Source organism: Meleagris gallopavo, chromosome 22, assembly GCF_905368555.1.
Source record: "Meleagris gallopavo chromosome 22, MGAL_WU_HG_1.1, whole genome shotgun sequence".
Taxonomy (NCBI): Eukaryota; Metazoa; Chordata; class Aves; order Galliformes; family Phasianidae; genus Meleagris; species Meleagris gallopavo.
Genome location: NC_139425.1, coordinates 3,795,489 through 3,816,031, shown reverse-complemented (window position 1 = coordinate 3,816,031; position 20,543 = coordinate 3,795,489). Strand labels below are relative to the sequence as shown.

Here is a 20,543-nt window from a genome sequence, read left to right as displayed (position 1 = left end):
CGCTGCGTTCCCGAGGCGGTGCTTCTCCCGCTGCCTCCGGGCTCCGAGGGGGGTGCGAGGGGATTTGGGTGGAAAACCGACAAGGGAGGAGCTGCGAGAAGGCGAAATTCGTTGAGAATCTTTCGACAGCCGCCTGTCCGCCCCTTCGGTGGGGCCGTTTTCCCTCTGCTGCTCGGTTCACGGGGGGGGAAGGGGCTGGGAGCGGGGCTGCGGGGCTGTGGGGCTGCGGGGCTGCGGGTCAGGGGTTGCGGAGGGCTGCGAGGGGCTGCGGGGCCGGGGGGAGCCGCGCTGCGGCGCTGCTGGCGGGACCCGGCGGGCGTGGGTGTCACCGTGCCGGGGGGGGGAGGCTGGGCTTGGCCGGGGCCGCTGGTACCTCCCCCAGAAATGCAGCAATCCTCTCCCCTCTCTTCTCTCCGCGAGGTGGGCGCACTGCGATGGAGACGCGGCTCTCTCCGCCAGGGGTTTGCGCCGGCCGCCCGCTGACAGCCGTCGGTTGGTGACAGCCGCAGACCTGTGACCACCGCAGCTCGGCGACAGCCGCCGTCCGGGAGGGACCGGCGGAAAGGAGCGGAGCGGCGCGGAGCGGGGCGGGAGGGCCCGCGGCTTCCCGCAGCGGTGGCATGCCCCAGGGCAGCCCGCAGCGCAGCCGCTCGCCCTGCGCTCGGGAGCGGAGGTAGCGGCTCGGCAGAGCCTCCCGCAGCCGCCGCCGCCGTCGCCCTTCTCCCGGCGCCGAGGTCCCGGCCTCCGCCTCGCCGCCCACCCGCCCCGTCGGGTCTCTGCGTCTCCACGGCCCTCCGAGCCCGACAGCCGCCATGGCCACCCTCCTCCGCAGCAAGCTGTCCAACGTGGCCACCTCGGTGTCCAACAAGTCCCAGGCGAAGATGAGCGGCATGTTCGCCAGGATGGGCTTCCAGGCGGCCACCGACGAGGAGGCGGTGGGCTTCGCTCACTGTGACGACTTGGACATGGAGCACCGGCAGGGACTGCAGATGGACATCCTCAAGTCCGAAGGCGGTGAGGAGGGCGGCGAGCAGCCCCTGGAGGGGGACATCCACTACCAGCGGGACGGCACCGGGCCGCTGCCGCCCTCCGCCTCCAAGGATGCGGGGGTCTGTTCCGAGCTGTCCGGGCAGGGCAAGCCCAAGATCACGGCGTGGGAGGCGGGCTGGAACGTCACCAATGCCATCCAGGTACGGCCGGGCACCCGCTGCCACCCGCGCCGGGACGCGAGCTCCGATCTCAGCCCCTCTCCCATCCCTGGGCTCAGCGTTCATCCCCTTCAGCAATGTCGGGGTGCAACACCCTTCGGCAGAAAAAGAAAGGAAAAAAGGGGGGGGGGGGGAGGGAAGAAGAAGAAGAAGAAAAAGAAGAGAAAGCAGGGGAAAAGGAGAAAAAAAGAAAAATGGGAGAAAGAGGGAAAAAAAAAAAAGGAAACAATAATCTCCTCCCTTCCCCAAATTCAAAATAAAACATCTGTATTGCTTTGCTCTGCCTGCCCCCAGGGCAGCATGCGGGATGGGGGGGGCTGAGGAGGGGGATGTGCTGTGGGGGGTCCCCCCTGCGTTAGGATGGCTCTGCAGGGTGATGGGTTCTTGGTGCACAGAGGTTGCTGGGAACACACAGGGTGGAGATTTGGGTAAAAGCCGAGTGGCAGAGCTGTGCTTGCTTGCTGTGGGTGCTCCGGGGTGCGATGCTGTGGGTGTGCATGGATGTGATGGGTGTGCATGGGTGTGCATGGATGTGATGGGTGTGATGGCATGGGCGGCACGTCGGAGAGAGAAGGGTGTGCGTGTCATGGTGACCACACGGTGTGACTGTGGGGCTGTGGGCTGTGCCATTGGTGTCACTGCATGTGGCTGAGGCAGCGGGTGTGCGCCTGCTCACTGCCTGGCCCCTCCATCAGGAGAGCAACACGGTTTCCATTTTGTCTCTTTCTAGGGGATGTTTGTGCTGGGCCTGCCCTATGCTATCCTTCATGGTGGATACCTAGGACTCTTTTTAATAATTTTCGCTGCTGTGGTTTGCTGCTATACTGGGAAAATCCTTATTGCCTGTCTTTATGAAGAGAATGAGGATGGGGAGATAGTCAGGGTGAGAGACTCCTACGTGGACATAGCAAACGCGTGCTGCGCGCCCCGCTTCCCCACGCTGGGAGGCAGAATTGTGAATGTGGCTCAGATCATTGAACTGGTCATGACCTGCATCCTCTACGTCGTGGTCAGTGGGAACCTGATGTACAACAGCTTCCCTAACCTGCCCGTATCCCAGAAGTCGTGGTCCATTATTGCCACAGCCGTTCTCCTGCCTTGCGCGTTCTTGAAGAACCTGAAGGCAGTCTCCAAGTTCAGCTTGCTCTGCACATTGGCTCACTTTGTGATCAACATCTTGGTGATCGCCTACTGCCTCTCCCGGGCACGCGACTGGGCGTGGGACAAGGTCAAGTTCTACATCGATGTGAAGAAGTTTCCCATCTCCATTGGCATCATTGTCTTCAGCTACACCTCTCAGATCTTTCTGCCCTCCCTGGAGGGGAACATGCAGAACCCCAAGGAGTTCCATTGCATGATGAACTGGACGCACATAGCAGCTTGCATCCTTAAGGGACTCTTTGCCTTGGTCGCCTATCTGACCTGGGCTGACGAGACCAAGGAGGTCATCACAGACAACTTGCCATCCACCATTAGGGCAGTAGTCAACATTTTCTTGGTAGCCAAAGCCTTGCTCTCCTACCCCTTGCCGTTTTTTGCAGCTGTGGAGGTCCTGGAGCGATCCCTTTTCCAGGATGGAAACAGGGCGTTCTTCCCCAACTGCTATGGGGGTGATGGGCGGCTCAAGTCCTGGGGGCTCACCCTCAGGTGTGCCCTGGTGGTGTTCACCCTGCTCATGGCTATCTACGTCCCGCACTTTGCCCTCTTGATGGGTCTCACTGGGAGCCTCACAGGTGCGGGTCTCTGCTTCCTGCTCCCCAGTCTTTTCCACCTCAAGCTCTTGTGGAGGAAGCTCTTGTGGCACCACGTCTTCTTTGACGTCGCCATTTTCGTTATAGGAGGGATCTGCAGTGTCTCCGGGTTCATCCACTCTTTAGAAGGCCTCATAGAGGCATTTAGAACCAATGCTGAAGACTAAGGAGGGGCCAGAGCTGGTGGCAGTATGAGAATAGCATCGAACATCTGCATAGCCATGAGATTCTGCGTCCCTTCAAGGAGGAGTCATTACTTTCGTTACATGCATCCAACAAATTTTACATTATAGAATCTGCAAATTAAATGATATCAGAAGAGATGAAAACGCGTGCCCTGCCATCTTTTTAAATAAGCTAAGATTAAAAATATATATATTTATTTTTTTCTTCTTTCAAATATTTGGAAGGAAAATCCATGGTGCCCCACCCTGACCTCCTCACCAGTTGCCTGAAGCTCAGCCCCACGAATGAACCATCGGGAAAGGATAACAGCTCCCAGCACTGCCCGCAGATCTGCACTGCAGTGCTGCAGGAGGTGCCGACCCGATGGGATTGTGTTTACAGATGGAAGCAGACAGGCTGCGGGTGCTGGGAGCAGCAACATTCCTTTACATACACCACGAGACAGACGTAGATGAGACCTAGACTGTAGGAATAGCCCAGCAACCCGCGCTCCAGCCAATGGCCAGTGCTGCAGTCATCTGCAATGTTTACACTGTAGTCACATCGATGTCAGACTGCTTCATTCTTCCATCCGGATTGACACGAGGAATGGCGCTTCCCATTGATTACATTTTGCCTCTGGTTGAACTCACAGACCTGGAGTCCACTTCTCAGTGATTATTTTTTTTGTTGTTGTTGTTCGTTTGTTTCATTTTAAGAATTATTTCTGAATAATGAAAAGAAAAAAATATATATTGTTGGATTTGACGTCGTTCAGGATACAGGAACAAAACCAAGACAAAACTCATTCTGTGCAATCTACCAGATCCGTGGAGCTGTTTCCAATGTATGTGTGGTGTAATTGTGGTAAATAAGATGAAAAATGTATATCAGAAAAAAAAAGTCTATCTTTAACATATAATGTGGTACATAAATATATCAAACAATAAAGAGAAAACATATCTGAGGAGCTGGCCTGCTTCGTTGGGCTGGGCAGGGGCAGGGGGACGGTTGGGGCACCAGGTTTGTGGGTGTTGGAAGGGGAAGGGGAGGGGGCCAGTCCCCAAATCCCTTACAACCAAAGGTAGAGAAGGGGGAAACAAAACAAAATATGGGACTTGGAGGAGCCCTGGCTTGAGCTGAGCTCCCGATTCCCTTCCCATGGGTTGTGCCCAGCACTGGGATAGCCATGGCAGGAGGGCTGGGGGCTGCAGCATCGCAGCTGTGCTTCACATCTGCTTTGCACCCTGCAGCTCCAGGGCCTTTCTCTCACTGCATTCCCCGTTGGGATCGCACTGTGCTCTGTTCTCTGTCCTTGTGGGATGTGGGATGTTCATGGGCCGACACAGCCCTTTGTTTTGTATTTGTTGGGGCCAAAGGGCTGCTGTTAGGGGCACAAGCTGACGTAAGCTGTGGGAAGTGCTGTATTATTCTGGGAGCCCCCCTGGGCTTTGTCTTGCTGTCAGTTCTGCTCAAGCGCTTCCCTCTGTGCTTCCATTGGGTAATGCATGAGCAGCTCACAGAGTGAGCCCAGGCTCTGTCCTCTCAGCGTGGCTTTGGCTGTGGTGGAGCCCCTCTGGTGGTACTGCGGTGCAGGCAGCCCCCACCTGCCCAGCACACATCTCAGTGCTGTGCCAGCAGCAGTGACAGCACATGGATTCGGCTCTGCTGGGGATGTGCAGCCTTTCAGAAAGAGATGCAATGGGCTGAGCAAAACAAAGCCCAGAATAGTAGCAGAAATGGAAGAAAAGGATGGAAAAGGATGATCTCTATTCCAGATGGCTTCTGACTGCAGATATGTAGCTTCTGGTCATGTGCTGCAGCATCCTCCAGACCTTCTTATTCCAAAAATGAATGGCACAAAGGCCTTATCTGCACCAGGAGGGGACAGGTTTCCTTATTGCTCTGTGTCTTTGCAGCCCCATGCATAGGGGGCCCCTATTTGGGTTGGTTCCCTAATACATAGTGGCAATACCAAATTCTTGTCCTCATGGCCATGCAGGAACACCAGTGGCAACTGCAGTGATGTGAGGGCTCTGCCCGCTGAACTCTGGGTGCTAGTGCTGCACAAAGGACCTCATGGCTTCACACTTCCCCACGGACAGGGATCTGGGAACCTTGGCTGTGGTGTCTGAGCCTCATGAACCTTCACATAATCATAGAATCATTGAGGTTGGAAAAGACATTAAGATCACCAAGTCCAACCCACCCCACCATGCCCACTGACCTTGTCCCTCAGTGCCACATCTCCACGGTTCTTTGAACACCTCCAGGGATGGTGACTTCCCCACCTGCCTGGGCAGCCTCTTCCAGTGCATCACCATTCTTTTGGAGGATAAATGTTTCCTAATATCCAACCTGAACCTCTCCTTTTGCAATTTGAGGCCATTCCCTGTCATCCTATCGCTATTACCCGGGAGCAGAGGCTGACTCCCACCTCGCCACAACCTCCTTTCAGGGAGTTGCAGACAGCAATAAGGTCTCCCCTGAGCCTCCTCTTCTCCAGACTGAACCATCCCAGTTCCCTCATCCTCCACTCCCCATAAGACCCCACTGTGCTCCAGACCTTCCTCAGCTTTGCTGCCCTTTTCTGAACAGGTTCCAGGGTCTCAGTGTCTTTTCTGTAGTCAGGGGCCCACAGCTGAGCGCAGCACTTGTGCCTCAGACCCTGCAGACTGCCCTGCATTTTGGATCAGGAGCCGTGTGCCCTGGTGAGCAGCAGTGACTCCTGCTCTCACCCTCTCCTCTTTCCTGGAGCCAAGATGTCCTCTGGTTGCCCCACTGAGAGATTTTCCTGTCCCACCCAGCTCTTTCCATCCCTTGCTAATCATTTACTCCTACCACAGGCCACTCCTTTTGACTTCTCTTTCGACCTTCAGACTGAATCACCAAAACAAAAGCCCAGGGCAGGTGGGAGGGGAGCACTGCCTCTGCTGCTGCTGCAGGACTGCTGCCCCATGCTGCTGCAGGTAAAGGCATTGCTTTCTCTACGACTTTCCCTTCTTCTCCTGAGGGCTGAGCCAGCTTGAGACAATCACAGAGGTTTTGGTGGAGGGCTCATCCGTCACTGCTGGGTGAGTTGGTGGGCACAGGACTGGGGTGCAGGGGAGGCAGCTGGGAGCAGGGGGGCTCAGATATCCCGAATCATAGAATCATAGAGATACTTAAACTAAAAGAGGGGAAATTCATGTCAAGTGTTAAGAATTAATTCTTCACTCAGAGAATGGTGAGGCCTTGGCAATGCTGCCCAGAGAAGAGTGGGTGCCCCATCCTTGGAGGTGCCCAAGGCCAGGCTGGGTGGGACGCTGAGCAGCCTGTTCTGATGGGGGCAGCAAATCCACAGGCAAGGTTGGAATGCAATGTGCTCGAAGGCCCCTTTTATCCAACTAGTTCATGATTCTGCGATGTTATGATTAAGGTTGCAAAAGACTGAGATTATCAAGTCCAACCCCAGCCCACCCCACCATGCCCACTCACCACGTCCCTCAGTGCCACATCCCCACAGTTCTTGAACACCTCCAGGGATGGTGAACCCACCTCCTCCCTGGGCAGCTGTGTCACTGCATCACCACTCTTTTGGAGAAGAAATGTTTACTAATATCCAACCTGAAATCAGGCTCAATCCCCAGTAATCCCAGCAGCTCCAGGGAGGAGAGAAATAGCATCCTCACCCTTGGAAATATTGCAGGAGGTGAAAAGGTTTATTGCATTAAATGTGCACCAAAAATGAAGTTTTGATCTCAAGGAGCTCAAGGTGGCTGTGTTCACATTTGTGCAAGGGGACAGCCTCTCTCGGGCACTAGGGGGGGGGCTGCTCATGGGACGTGAGTGCCCTTAATGAGGACAACACAGCAAGGCTGCTCTGGGGGCAACTCACAGAGCCGTCTCTGTGCTGCTGAGCCCTGCTCGATCCGGTGCAAAACTGCTGCTCTGCCCTTGTCCTCAGGGCCAGTCCTGCACTGCTCTAGGATTTTAGAGAACCGCACTGTCCATGTACAGTCTGTTCAGCCTTTGTTGAATCCTCTTAGATGAAGAAATGGGCTCAGATCTTTTAAAGATTCTCCTGTCCCTGTCCCACTTGACTCTGTTCCACCTCATCCCTCCTGCAGCACTGATAACCCAGCACCAAACAGCCCCTGCTGACACCTCGAGTGCTGTGGGTCACCTTTCACTGCTGGCTGAAGGAGACTGACACAGTGCCTTCTGCAGAAGTGTTTGTTTTCCCCTTATCAGAGCCCTTCCCTGTAATCCCAGCTGCTTGGCACCGTGTGCTTCCTCTGCAAGTGACACATTTATGATTATGGGTATGGATATTGCCTGATAGGGAGATGCAGATAGCATGCCGTATCTTAACCACACACATTCCTTACACAATAGGTGCATGAAACAATTCAAAACAGAGTGTGCACCTGTGATGGGACAGGGGGTCCTTCCTGGATGTGCCCTTCTCTGAGCTGCACGGCAGCAGGGCAGTGACCTCCTGCTCCTCAGTGATGCTGGCAGCACCTGGAATTCATTTCTTCTGTTTAGAAAACCAGGCACCAGGGGGGACCTCTGTGACTGCTATCCCCCCAGGCACATGGGGACAGCCAGCTTGGGGTGATGTCCCCTCTGTGGGGCTGATGTCCCTGTCTGTGTCTCACAGCTGTCAGGGTGTCGCCAGGGCTGGGAGGTGACACTGGCAGGGCTGAGGAGCCGGGCACACTGTCACAGTGGGGCCAGCAGCCACGTGGCAATGTCTTGCTGCTGCACTGCCATGGGGCTCCGTTGGCCAATGTTTAATTGCATCATGGATTAATGATTTAAGAGCTGAGTTTCAGTGCCAGTTCCCACCAGCACCATGGGGGACACGTGGGGACACAGTGTGTGGGGGATGAAGGGATCTGTGTGCCTGTCCTGGTGCACAAAGTGTGTGGCCCTACAGGGAGGTGTGCCTGTATGACACACGTGCCCTCCAGCACAGCCACCCACAATCATCCCTCCTTTCACTGTGTGCTCTTTGCCTTCACACAGGGATTGCCTAAGGACACCCAGGGCCGGCTGCCCTGATGCCCAAGCCTGGATGGAGCCTTCCTTCAGCGCCTTGGGGAAGACAAAGGGTAATAGGCTCTGGGGTGGGAGAGAAGGGCAGTGTGGGAGCAGGCATGAGGGCTGGGAGGGCACAGCTCAAGCACTGCTCCCATTGCACTCCCATCAGGCACGCTGCAGCAGCGAGCATAGCCCTGACGTGGAGCGTGGGGTTCCCTCCATCGCTGGCACTGCAGCACCCATCACTGGCACTGCAGCACCCATCGCTGGCACTGCAGCCCCCACAGCCCCATGGCAGTGCGCATCACCAGGCAGAGCTGCTGCTGGGACAGCTACGCTCCTGCTGCAGGCACAGTCAGGAGATGTTATAGGAAATGACAACAGAAGCCGAAGGAGACTCTTTTATTTTTAATGATGAGAGAGAGAAGACACCAGCCCTTCTGCAATACCTGCTTTTGCTCAGAGCTTTATCTCTGGTTCTCCTTTTCCACATGTCCGTGTTTGCATTTAACCCAACACCACAGGCAGGAGGAGCACTGTGTAAGGAACTTCTAGGCTCAAGCACTTCTAACCTTCCTCCCAACCACATGACCAAATGCCCAGCTAACTAAAACAAGCAAAATATTGCTGTAAAGCACCTGACAGGACCCCAGCAGCCCACAGCCCATCACCCTCAGCTGGGCTGACTATATCTGGCAGGTGCCTGGTTGTGCTAGCAGCTGATCAGCTTTCCTGCTCTCGTTATAAGGCTGCAATGTACCAGCAGCACTCAGAGCAAGAAGGGTGCCCATGAGTTCCATGCTATGCTGCAGGCAGCCCTGCTGCTCCCTGCTGGGGTGTGGGGAAGAGCCCCCTGGGGCTACAGAGCTGCTGGGGGTGGGCTGGGCTGGGGCAGGGATGGGAAGTGAGGGGACTGCGTGCTCACCCACTGCACGCTGCTTCATGTGCCTCCCAGCACAGCCTATGCTGGGCAATGTGCTCCCAGGTGTGTGGCTGATGTTTTGTTCTCTGTTTTTGCAGGTTTTTAGTCTTAAGTTCTTTTTTGTCTTAATCTTTGCAAAGTGCTGCGGGCTTTAGCCACCTGCTGTTTTCCAGGTTTGCACACAGCTTTCTCTCTAAAACCCTGAGGGCTGCTGTCTGGAGGCTCCAGCTGGAGCTGGCACTGCTCAGCTTGTACCCTCCCACTCTGCAGTGCTGTGTAGGCATCAGAGATGGGATCCCCAGGAGATAACTGGGTGAGGAGCTCTGTGGGACAGCTCAGAGCATTTCCACAAGTGGAGGAGCCCTTAAAGTATTCTTCCTCCTCTGTCTTCTCACCTTCCTCTGGCTTCTAATGAGCACGGAAGCAGAGCTCAGTGCCAACCTGCAGCTATCTTTCAGCTCTGTAGCAGAGGGAAGCTGAATGTTTCCTTGCCAGCAGAGCATTGTGCCTGCAGAAGTCCTTCCCACCACCTGTGCTCCTTCTCTGTGCTGAAACTGGGACATCCCCCCATGCTGTGTGCAGGATGGGAGCCGTGGGCTGCCCCGGTGGCTCCCTCTAAGTCCTGTACTCCTTCCAAAGCCCTGCTGGCCATCCTGCCTTGCGTTCCCAGCATGGGAGTGGGTTTGCAATCTGGGTTAGGTATGAAGCAGTGCTGAGAGTGCTGACATCAGGAGGAGGGTTGGGAGGCAGCTGCACATGACGCGTCCATGAGGTTGCCTCTCCGCAAGGTACGCGTTGCATCGGTAATGTGTTTGTAGCAAATAATGCTGGGCTGGCATGGGAATGTGGGTCACTGCTGGCAGAGCTGCTGTAGGAAGAGGGAGCTGCTGCTGTGTGCTAGGAGGAAACGTGTTACTGAGGGATGCTTCTGGGGAGAGACTGCGCTGCAGCGAGTGCTCCTGTAAGTAGCAGCTCTGTGCTGGGTGTGATGCTAGCTGGGGAGGGCTATGGGGTGCGTGGTTTGTGCTCCTGGTGTGCAGTAAGTCACTGTGCCACAGAACTCTTCAGGACTTGGTGATGCTCCATGGCCCTGTGCCTGGAGCATCCCTACTGCCCCGTGTGTGCAGGGAGTGATGCAGCCAGGCATGGATAACCCGGAGCTCCTATGTGCTTCCCTGACCTAGTTCTGATTCTGTTGTTCTGTGTATGTGTGCAGTGGGAAATCTCTGTGCTTTCGGGGGAGAGGGGTTTGTTAGCAATAAGGAAAAGCCTCTTGGGCTCTATTCCATGAGCAATCAGGAGCTGGCCAGGCTTTGCAGGTGAGTGCAGGCTGATGGTGGAAGCGGCTCTGGGTCTGAACAGAAGTGGTATAGGATGGGGATGGACATTGCCTAATACTTGCATGGTGTCTCAGTGCAGAGAGGTTCCTCCCTCAGAGAGAGTGCACCTGATGGAGTGGTGCCTGTGGTCAGCAGGGACTTGTTGAACATCTCCCCTGGCTGCAGAGGGACAGCAGAGCAGCGTGGGGCATGGGGGGTGCGGGCTGGGGAGAGGGGGTGAAATACATGCATGTCCCTGTGGAACTGCCTGCCTTTGTTCAGCAGCACTGCTCTGCCTCACTGCAGCTCCCAGCTCCTCCTGCCCAATGTCCCACGTTGCCTGCAGGTGCAGCTATATGGATGTATTTCTGTGCTTTGCTCACGTGCTCCCCAGTCACCCACGCTGACCCTACCCCCAGCCTTGGGTCAGGGCTGAACGCCCTGCACTGTGCCCGCAATATCTGCCCAGTCTGTCTGGCAGTATGTGGGGCACAGAGTAACTGACTCAGGTGACCTTCAGCAAACCTCAGCGGGCTGGGGAGGCAAACAGGGAAACGAGGACTGTGCCCGGTGGGAGGGAGCAGGCTCAAACCGTCTGGGTGCTGCCCTTTTGGCAGGTGCTGCAGGGCTGCTGTACTCACTGCAGGGTGAGGTGCTGCTGAATGCCTCATGGGGGTTTGCTTTGGGTGCTTGCGTTTCCTGCCTGCTGTAACGTGAATGGGCTCTACAGTTTGGCTTGGACTTGTTTCCTCCCAAAATATGTCCTCCTACCAACCTCTTGTTTGGGGAGGTGTTTTCTGGCAGCCACTGCTTTGGCCGTAGTAGAACTATTCTGGTATGGCAGCCACTGCTTGTGTCCACAAAAGCACTTGTTTTTAAGGGAGGGGAAGAAGTACACGTGTGGATGTTTTTCTTCTTTACAGAGGGTGAGAATGAGCCTTAGAATTTTTCTGTTATCTGCTGCTGAGCAAACAGAGAGCTCCCCTGCTCAGCTTGAGCTCCTGAGGCCATCCCATGTGCAGTGGGCTCAGGTCTCTGCTCTTCCTCCAGGGCAGAGGTGATGATGACGTGTACTGGCAGCTGCTCCTAGGTGGGAATCCAGATGCTGGCTGTTCTGGCTCACCTCCTGTGGGCCCTGAAAGGTCTCATTCAGGCCCATCATTACTTGCAGAGCCCTGAATGAAAGTGGCCGTACATGTGCCAAGTGTGATGTGTTTCAGCACAGCAGCAACCTTGTGAGCGTTGCTCATCCCTCCTGCGGGTCAGAATAGCTGACAGGGGCTTGGTGGTGCTGCGGGAGCCCTGGTCCTGCTCTGCCCTGGAGGAGGGGAGCACCTGCTTTGGGGCTTCTGTCCCCATCCTGGGAGCTCTTGAGGGCTCCAGGTGGGTTGGGAGGGAGATGTCCTGGTTCCTATAATTTCCTGGTTATTTTGGTATGTGGGTGGGAGGGGAGGAGGGTGGCTGTGGGGAGAGGAGCAAGGTCAGTGAAGAACAAACATGCCTCTGTGCCTGTGATTGCACTGCCTGCTGATCAGCTCCGTGCTCCAACTTTCTCCGCAGAATTCATCAGGCACGGCCGTGAGAGGATAGAACAAACCATCAAGGCGTCCGGCTCCAGGCTCTGCTCATAGTGAGTATGGAACCCACTGAGTCCGGGAGCCCTTTAAAAGCTCAGCCTGGTGATGCTGGTGGTGGATGGCACTGGCTGGCACTGGCCAGATGTGGGCTGTCCCAGGGATGGCCGCCAGTGCCTGCTGCCAGCCTGCAGCTCCAGCCCTGCGCTGCCCCGCTGGGTGTGGGGTGACCATGGGTCTGTGTATGGGGCAAAGAGGGGCATTACTAACAGGTGAGATTTTTGGGGGGCTGGTGGAGGCTTCAGGACCCCTTTGTGCATGGGGTGAGGCAGAGAGAGGGTGGGGGAGTGGGGAGGGAGGAATGTTCAGAGCTGCTCTGTCTGGGATTCAGAGCCTGGGGGGGGTGGGGGGGGAGGGGAGGAGGAATAACGCTTTCTGGAGCAAGAGAGAAGGAACAGATTTTGGTTTTGTCCCCCTTCCTGTTGTCATCTCTTTAATCCTGACTTTTGCAAGGCATTTAGCAGAACCCTTTAAGCTAACGGGAACAGCTGTTGTGACAGGACCCAGCGATGCTCAAGCTGGACAGGTCTAAGCCAACCAGGGCACCCAGCAGCTTCACCTGGCTGCACTGCAGGGCTGGGGGCTGTGGCATCCCTGTGCAGTGGGGTGGGGGTCTGGGGCTCTGCCAATCTCCATGTATCCATGCCCTGACCAGTTGCTGCCATCCCAAACTGAAGGCCAGCCATGGTGTTTAGGAAGCCTGTACTCATTCAAACTCCTTGTGCACCTGTGAAGCTTCTCTCCCCCAATCTCCTGTTGGTATGTTTGATGTGCCACTACTGTCCTGCTTCCCACCACACTCACACCTCTATGCCCTGGGAGCATACTGAGGAGTTAGCTGGGGACCTCAGCTGATGTTCTGTGATGGAGACAGCATGGTCATACCTGGTAGATTAATGGTATAAAGCTGCTTCTCTTGGATTTGGTTTTCATTGCTCCCTTGCTCTCTTCCCCAGTGCTGAACGAGTTGCTATTTTAATGGATCGTTCCCGGACCTCAGACAGCAGTGCCCAGGTGAGATCCCAGCTTGGAGCTGGCAATCCCTACCTCGGGGATGGAGAGGGGAAAGTTACCATAGGAGAAAGGTGAGGAGGATTACCTGGGTTAGCCTGCTGGGAGATCCAGTTCTGCCCTGTCCCTGGGAGTGATGCTGGGTGGAAAAAAGAGGAAGAAGCCCTCTTTAGTCTCTGTGAGAATGAGATGAGGGCAATGTATTTGTCTGATGTGTACATAGTGAGTTTCTCACTGGGAAGAAGGAGGCTGCGCCTGCTGTGCTGCTGTGCTTAAGGTCACCTCCAAGACTCCAGACCTGACAGTTTGAAGTCTTAATGGGAAAGGGCATGGGCAGTAGGCTCTGGGGACAGTGCTGATGCCTGCTGCAGGAGTGCTCCTGCATCTCAGAGCAGTGCTGGGAGTTCCCTGCCCAGAGCAGGTGATGGGGAGCACCTTACCACTGCTGTGCTGAGCGACTGAACCACGGAGTGCCTTGCTTACTGTGCCAGTACTGAGAGTCTTGGATGCATCGAGTCAGGAGCTAAGCCACCTCTCAATCCTTTCTCTGCATGTATGGGTTGCAGACTTGAGCACAGACTGTAGCCAAGCAGAGCCTCCAGCTTGGGCATGATATTGCCACAGTGCATAGATCTTCCCTTTCTCCATCACTCAGTTTACCAATCCACTGCATATCTCACTGATACCTTATTGAAGGTAAGGGGTGCTATGTTAAAGGACAGGAAAACACAGACTGCAACATGTTCTTGTGACTAATACTGCTGTCTTCTTCTCTAGCCTACAACACCAACTGACAACATCAACCTTGGACCTTCTGCTAACCCAAAGTAAGCTCCCTGCAGAAGCCAGGTAGGGTGTGGAGCTTTCTGTGAAGAGATCTGGTAGGGGGAAGCAGGCACTCCCTGTGTCCTGCAAGGGTGGTATCTGCAAAAGACTTAACAACTACATCACTTAGCTTTTAACACTGTGCATCAGCTTTCAAGATACTCAGCTACAGCTCATTCCTGTTTCATGATCATCCTCTGTCCATGTCCTCTGCAGCCTCTAATCACATCTCCCTCTTCTGATGGATAATAGGGTGAAATTTTCCTCATTACTACTGGCTTCCAAACTGATTTTTCACTCTACTAAGGAGGGTAAGCTGCCTCAGAAGGTGGCTTTCTGAGGGGCTCCTTGCCCTTTTCTCAGTGCACTGACATATAGTGTGAATCCCCTGCTTGCTGACTGCTGGCTGCCAGGGAGGGTCCCTGTCTTGTGTCCTTCAGTCACTTTCACAAATGCTTCTGCTCCCAAGAAGGATGATTGCTTTGATAAAGGTGTTGCTGTTGCATGTTTTTCTTCTAGAAACTTTAACTTCTTTCATTCTTGCCCAACAGTGCCAAGCCAACAGACTTTGACTTCTTGAAGGTTATTGGCAAAGGAAGCTTTGGAAAAGTAAGTAGGCTTTTACTGGTGGGCTGTAGATTTTTAGAGATGCCCTAACAGAAGGAATTTGCCCTTTGTTGTGCCTCTCCTGAGGATCCTGGCCATGTTTGGAGGGGGACTGAGACAGGATGGGACTCGAGTAGTTTCCACAGTTTATTCTTACTTTGAGCTCCCCTGCAGCCGCTCTGGGAATAAGTGGGGTGTTTCATGCCCTAGGTGGTGATGAGCAGCACTTGACTGAAAAAGAATGATTGTAATAGAGCCTCAGATGGCTTCAATTAGCAGAAGGTGCCTAGGCAAAGCTGTGCTTCATAAGATGTCAATGATGAACTTGAAACAGGACTGCCTCTAAATGTTCTCAAACCACTTTCTGTCAAGAGTGTAAGATACTTGGAGATGCTAAGTGTCTTTTTCTGGCAACTTGCAACCCCTGGGCAGGGGAAGACAGTAGGCTGTCTTTAAAACTTTGTACCTGGCCCTCTGAAGCTGCATAATCACTTCCAAAAGCCCAGCTAGTGGGGAAGGAGGGAGGGACTCAAAGCTGTGACATGACTCTGTTGCAGGTTCTCCTGGCCAAACGCAAGTGTGATGGGACTTTTTATGCTGTGAAAGTCTTGCATAAGAAAACCATCCTAAAGAAAAAGGAGGTATGTCTGCTCTCCTCGGCCATGCATACACACAGTGATTGGTATCTAAGCAATCCTGGTAATGCAATTGAACCATCTGGTGGCTGAAGTGAGTGTTCACATCAACAATGCACGCAGTAAGCATGGATTTATCTGTGAGATGAAGCAAAGTTAGATAGGGGGGAGTACTCTCATTTTTGGGGCTGGATATGATCCATAGGATTCCCAGATTCCACATGGTTTCAGAACAACAGTGAGTCTGTAGAGCAGACTTCTGGAGAGCTTCTCCTTTCCTGCTTTTTGATAGCAAAACCACATCATGGCAGAACGCAACGTGCTTCTGAAAAATGTCAAGCACCCCTTCCTGGTGGGCCTCCATTACTCCTTCCAGACCTCGGAGAAGCTTTACTTTGTGCTTGATTATGTAAATGGGGGAGAGGTGAGTACAAACTTTAAGTCTTCTGTTTAGTTCTTCCCAGCCATACTGTTTTATTGCTTGAAACTTTCTTGTCTGGAGATAATGATGTTGAAGCATAACATTACTTTGTTGGAAAGAACAGCTAGGAGGGGCTGGCAAGCATCTCACTTCAAAGTGAAAATATTGCTGAGTGTGACCTGTGCCAACTGGTTATCAAGACAAGTAAGCTGAGAAAAAAGTTAGGGATGCTTTAAAATCCCATGGAGAGCATGAGAAATTCCAGTGTTGGTGAACTTCATGGAAAACTCACTCGTGCCAGCTCTAAGTCCCAGACTAGTGCTGATGTGATGCTACTGCAGTACGTCAGGCTTCTTTTTCTGATATGTAACAGCTGCTCTCTCTACAGCTGTCCCTTTCAGTGCTACCTGAAACAGACTGGGAGATGCTATTAACATAGATGTCTTGTTTATACAGAGTTCTGACTCATATGAGATTCTTAGGTTAATACTGTTTTATGACCATACTATAGGCTATACTATATGTACACCTATAACTGGCTCATGAGTTAGAGCTAGCAAGCAAGCTTAACTAGACCAGCAGATGGCCAGGTTTTGGGCACTGACTTCTTAGGTGTAATATTGATATGAGGAAGACAAATGCAACAATTCCTGGGAAGGTGCTTAGATAGTAAAATAAGGCTACTTGGTTTGGGCTTATTTGGTGCTGTTTGTGTACCCCTTGCTACAAATCAGCTTTCCCTTGAGTAGCTGGCTTGTGGACCAGAAGATACCTTTCTGTTTTTAGAGTGGCCATAAATCCTCTTGTCTCTGTCTTAGCTCTTCTTCCACTTGCAAAGAGAGCGTTGTTTCCGTGAGCCCCGTGCAAGATTCTATGCTGCAGAAGTTGCTAGTGCAATTGGTTACCTGCATTCCTTAAACATCATCTATAGGTAAGGTACACATCCATGCTTGGGAGAGCAGGGGCAATGGATCCAACAGCCAGCTGGGTGCTGGGCTGGGGAGAGAAAGGAGGCTTTTAGGTCCGTGTGAAGTGTAGTGGCATTCAGCAGTGTGAGGGACCTGCTGGGCAATAAACACCCCCAGCCCAATAGTGGGGAGAAGACAGCAGTTGCATAGAAAGATTTAGGATAAACCTTACTAAAGAAAAAAAGAGTTTCTATGACAAATCATGCATAGTGAAATGCAAATTAATATCTGACCCTGCATGAGAGCAGTTCTAAGTTAATATGTATATATTAATGCCCAAGAGCAATGGGAGTTTGCACCTTTGGAAAGGTCTTGGTGAGTTGGCTTATGAAGTCTTGTTAGTTCCTCCTTTCACCTGACGCTGTTGATATTTAGGCCAAATATTTAGAAAAGCCTGATCTGCTCAAAAAGTTTTTTGCCTTGCAGGGATTTAAAACCTGAGAACATCCTCCTGGATTGCCAGGTATATATGCACCTCTTGTGCTGCCTTCTGATTTTAAAAGCATTAGCATCATAACCAGAGAGCTATAGTTTTACAAGCCACGGCTTATTCCATTGCATGGATTTTGCATCTATGTTCCACTAAGTTTCTGTTCAGATCTTGCAAGAGGAAGCAAGCACATACTCTGCAGAACTGCATACAAAACACTCTGCTTGGTCCCAAGAGCTGGGACCTGGCTTGTGGGGAGGGACTTGAGTGCTAAGAGTAAGTCACTGTATTCTGGTGGTAACACTATGCCACCTGGCTTTGGGATAAAGCAGCGCCGAGGCACAGAAGTGTTGGATGTCATCACGGTGCAGTTGAAGTGAAACTTTAGAAAATGTCTATACTTATTTATTTTCTCCATAGACTTTCTACTTGCATGATAGGACACCCAAAAGGTGAGGGAAAGGAAAATAAGTGACCAGTGGGACACTAAAACATAGATTGGATTAAATGTGAAGGCCAATGCTTGGGAATCCTGCTGTTTCTCATGAGAGAGTGGGCCAGGCTGAAATTCTTTTTGTCAGGGACATGTGGTGTTGACAGATTTTGGACTCTGCAAGGAAGGAATGGAGGAAGAGGAGACTACCTCTACGTTTTGTGGCACTCCTGAGGTATGGCCCATGTTGGAGCTCTGCTATGAGCTGAGGGTGAGAACCTCCTTGATACAGGGAGCCTGATAACATGGAAATGATCATATGTGAGACCAGACTTGATGTGCTGCTTGTCCTGCAGGGCCACATGAATGCTTACCTGTTGCACCTGGGCTCTGAGTAGTTTCATTGTTTTGGATAGGTCTACTGGGTATGGAAACTGCAACCATCTCAAAACGACAGTGAGGGACAGGTTTGCTGTTGGTGGGTGGGCAATCACTGTACAAACTGTTTCTAGAAAGAAAGCACTCTGTAGCCCAGGAAAACAATTTTTTTTTTTTTTGTGGGCAGTTGGGTGTTGGTGGGTGGCAAATGGTGAATCTTTTAAGCCTATTTGAAGATGCTGCTGTGTTCTTCCAAATAATTTGCTGAACTTGAGCTGCAACCAGGCTTGCATACTTACAAAGGTGAAGTCCTTCCTTTATGACTGGATTCCAGTATCTGTTTCTGACTCTTCCAGTACTTAGCTCCTGAGGTGCTAAAGAAGCAGCCGTATGACAGGACAGTAGACTGGTGGTGCCTTGGAGCTGTCCTCTATGAGATGCTTTTTGGACTGGTAAGCATGGAAGCTATTTTATTTTATTTAGTGGAGAACTTATTTTCCAAATGTGTGAAGTGATGTCAACCTCATGTTCCTATGGCACTCAGTATGGACAACTGAGGCAGGTAACTGAATGCAGGATTCAGTTTCAACAGAGTTAAGGTTGCCCTTAACTTCTCCCTGTGGGACACATCTTGCCAGTAATGTGTGGTTCCTTACCATAGCTTTTACTTGATAGGCTGTTTCTCTTCTCTTTCAAATTAGCCTCCCTTTTATAGCCGGGATGTGTCTCAGATGTATGACAACATTCTCCACAAGCAACTCCAGATCCAAGGAAGCAAGACTGTGGCAGCCTGTGATATCCTCCATGGACTTCTCCACAAGGACCAGAAGAGGAGGCTGGGTGCCAAAACAGACTTTGTAGGTGGTCTCCCTTATGATTAGGAGGGAGGATGGATAAGAAGCCTTCCTATGATGAGCTTTTTCTTTTCTTTTCTTTTATGGTAATAGCACTGCCTTGGGAAAGGCTTTCCATGTAGGTAGATCTTTCCAGTTCCCTAAAAGAGGTATATGGGGTTGACTCATTCCTGAAGGGAAATGCTATGATGTGGTGGCAAGCTAGAACATCTGCAATGGTGTCATCTCATTCCTTCAAGGGATTACAGGACTATGACCCTCATGCGTTAAAGACTTACTACATGTCCATATAGGGTCCATGTGGCAGCTCCAAGTCTTGTTTCAATGACTTATTGCTATGAAACCAGTTGGCAGGTGCTGAGAGAGAAGGGTTATCAGGCAACTGACATCTCCCCTTCTCCATGCAGCTTGAGATAAAGAACCACGTATTCTTCAGCCCAATAAACTGGGATGACTTGTACCACAAGAGGATTACCCCTCCATTCAACCCTAATGTGGTAAGTGGGTATTTAACTTGGTATCTACCTTATAGGGGTCCACAAGGAATTGGGGCTGCAAGGTCAAAGGCTTTTCCCCAGGCGTCCCTCACTGATAGCGAGGGATGCTGAAGTGCAGGTTATGCACTGCAAATGTGGTGATAAGGGACTGGCGACAAGCAGGTGCTTGGGCTCTGCTTGCCCAAAATGATATGTCCTTCTGCTCCTTTAGGCTGGCCCATCTGATCTGCGGCACTTTGACCCAGAATTCACCCAGGAAGCCATCTCTGCCTCCATCACCCACACACCTGACTTAGCAGCCAGCAGCTCCAGTGCCTCAGATGCATTTTTAGGATTTTCTTATGCACCAACTGAAGAGGACTTCTAGATTTTATAAAGGCTTTGAGAAGCCAGATTTTAACTGAATGGAATTTTATGTTTGCTGTTATTGTTGTGGCTTTCCTCGTTTCAGTTTTTGAAAGGAATGGTAATGTCACTTGCTCACGGTTTAAGGAAATTGGGACTAATACACTAACTGGTTGGGATGGAACAGAGCTCTTAATTTGTGCTGTTTGGTGGATTTGCCTCTAAATGTGTGTTCCTCGAGCAAGGAAAGTGAGACACTAATAATTATCGCTGTACTACTTGGTAGGATTGTATTCACTGTGGTTGTATTTATGACTAAGATGTGTACCATCACTCACATCACAGCCACATCTCTGTAACAGGTCATTTCTATGGTGTGGAGCTAATGCTGCCTTGTAACAAAGGGAAACTCTTCACAGCACTGCAGTGGGAAGATCAGTGGCTTCTTCCTTTGAAGTAGGATGCTCTCATCTGAACGGCTGGGAAAAGGACAATCTGATCACAGGAGCAAGGCTGGAGATACAGCAGGGTAGTTCAGCAAGCCTTCTGCCTAGGGCAATAAAAAATCTCGTTGGATTTCAGTACTTCAGAGCGGAAATGAGGAGGTGAATGGACGCCTCTGGAGAAGCAGAGCTGCCTTGATGGAAGGAAGGAGGGAGCGCTGCTGATGGGAGGACACAGCAGCCTCGTGCTGGGCCGAGCAGCCGTCAGTTACTGCTGGCAGGGCTGCGGATCCTGTGCTGTGACCTCTCAAAAGCTGCTCCTCGGCAGCAGCAGAAGCCTTCCGGTGCCCGCCTTGCTCTGATGATGCCTGTCGCGATGCGCGCACGATATTTGTTCTGCCTTAATTTAAATGCCGGTATACTGCTTGAGCGTCACTTCCCCCCTTTCTTTCCTCGAGTCCTTTTCTTACTGCTGCTGGGAGGAGGAAAAAGGGGGGCGAGTGCTGTTCGCGCTGTGGGAAGCTCGTACGGGACCGTTTCTCTTGTATGTGCAGCAGCCGCCACAACTACCACACGGTTTCAATTAAAGCGCAATGCACCCCCCGTGCTCTCCCGCCTATATGTCAACACGGGGTGGGGGTGGTTGTACAGCACAGCGCCCCTACCGGCG

The 20,543-nt window shown here is 52.3% G+C and overlaps 2 protein-coding genes across 4 annotated transcripts; both read left to right on the top strand.

The window, feature by feature from the left end:
* The first annotated feature begins 405 nt into the window (after window positions 1–405).
* On the top strand, window positions 406–4,091 carry SLC32A1 (solute carrier family 32 member 1). The gene is made up of 2 exons (XM_085241491.1): window positions 406–1,190; window positions 1,939–4,091. Exons 1-2 carry the CDS (start codon window positions 813–815, stop codon window positions 3,124–3,126), a joined length of 1,566 nt encoding a protein of 521 aa, XP_085097617.1. The 5' UTR covers window positions 406–812; the 3' UTR covers window positions 3,127–4,091.
* A 1,888-nt stretch (window positions 4,092–5,979) lies between these two features.
* Window positions 5,980–20,476, top strand: SGK2 (serum/glucocorticoid regulated kinase 2). Of its 3 annotated transcripts, none has more exons than XM_085242051.1 (15): window positions 5,980–6,093; window positions 8,138–8,223; window positions 11,954–12,023; window positions 12,984–13,041; window positions 13,816–13,865; window positions 14,415–14,472; window positions 15,027–15,110; window positions 15,397–15,528; window positions 16,344–16,456; window positions 16,920–16,956; window positions 17,505–17,591; window positions 18,091–18,186; window positions 18,436–18,591; window positions 18,996–19,085; window positions 19,297–20,476. In XM_085242051.1, the coding sequence occupies exons 2-15, from the start codon at window positions 8,187–8,189 to the stop codon at window positions 19,450–19,452; spliced, it is 1,224 nt and encodes a 407-aa protein (XP_085098177.1). In that variant the 5' UTR covers window positions 5,980–6,093; window positions 8,138–8,186; the 3' UTR covers window positions 19,453–20,476. The 3 variants fall into 3 exon arrangements, with proteins under 3 accessions (XP_085098177.1, XP_085098176.1, XP_085098175.1); XM_085242050.1 differs by having other exon boundaries at window positions 6,063–6,198; window positions 17,505–17,627; XM_085242049.1 differs by lacking the exons at window positions 5,980–6,093; window positions 8,138–8,223; window positions 11,954–12,023 and adding an exon at window positions 12,138–12,239.
* Window positions 20,477–20,543: the final 67 nt, after the last annotated feature.

Excerpts from the sequence above, each read along its gene's own strand:
- SGK2 (XM_085242050.1), top strand. The coding sequence starts at position 8,187 with ATGGAGCCTTCCTTCAGCGCCTTGGGGAAGACAAAGG. Across the intron at positions 17,628-18,090 it reads AGCTCTGCTATGAGCTGAGG|TACTTAGCTCCTGAGGTGCT; the intron begins GTGAGAACCTCC and ends TGACTCTTCCAG. Across the intron at positions 18,187-18,435 it reads ATGAGATGCTTTTTGGACTG|CCTCCCTTTTATAGCCGGGA; the intron begins GTAAGCATGGAA and ends CTTTCAAATTAG.
- SLC32A1 (XM_085241491.1), top strand. The coding sequence starts at position 813 with ATGGCCACCCTCCTCCGCAGCAAGCTGTCCAACGTGGCCACCTCGGTG. Across the intron at positions 1,191-1,938 it reads ACGTCACCAATGCCATCCAG|GGGATGTTTGTGCTGGGCCT; the intron begins GTACGGCCGGGC and ends GTCTCTTTCTAG.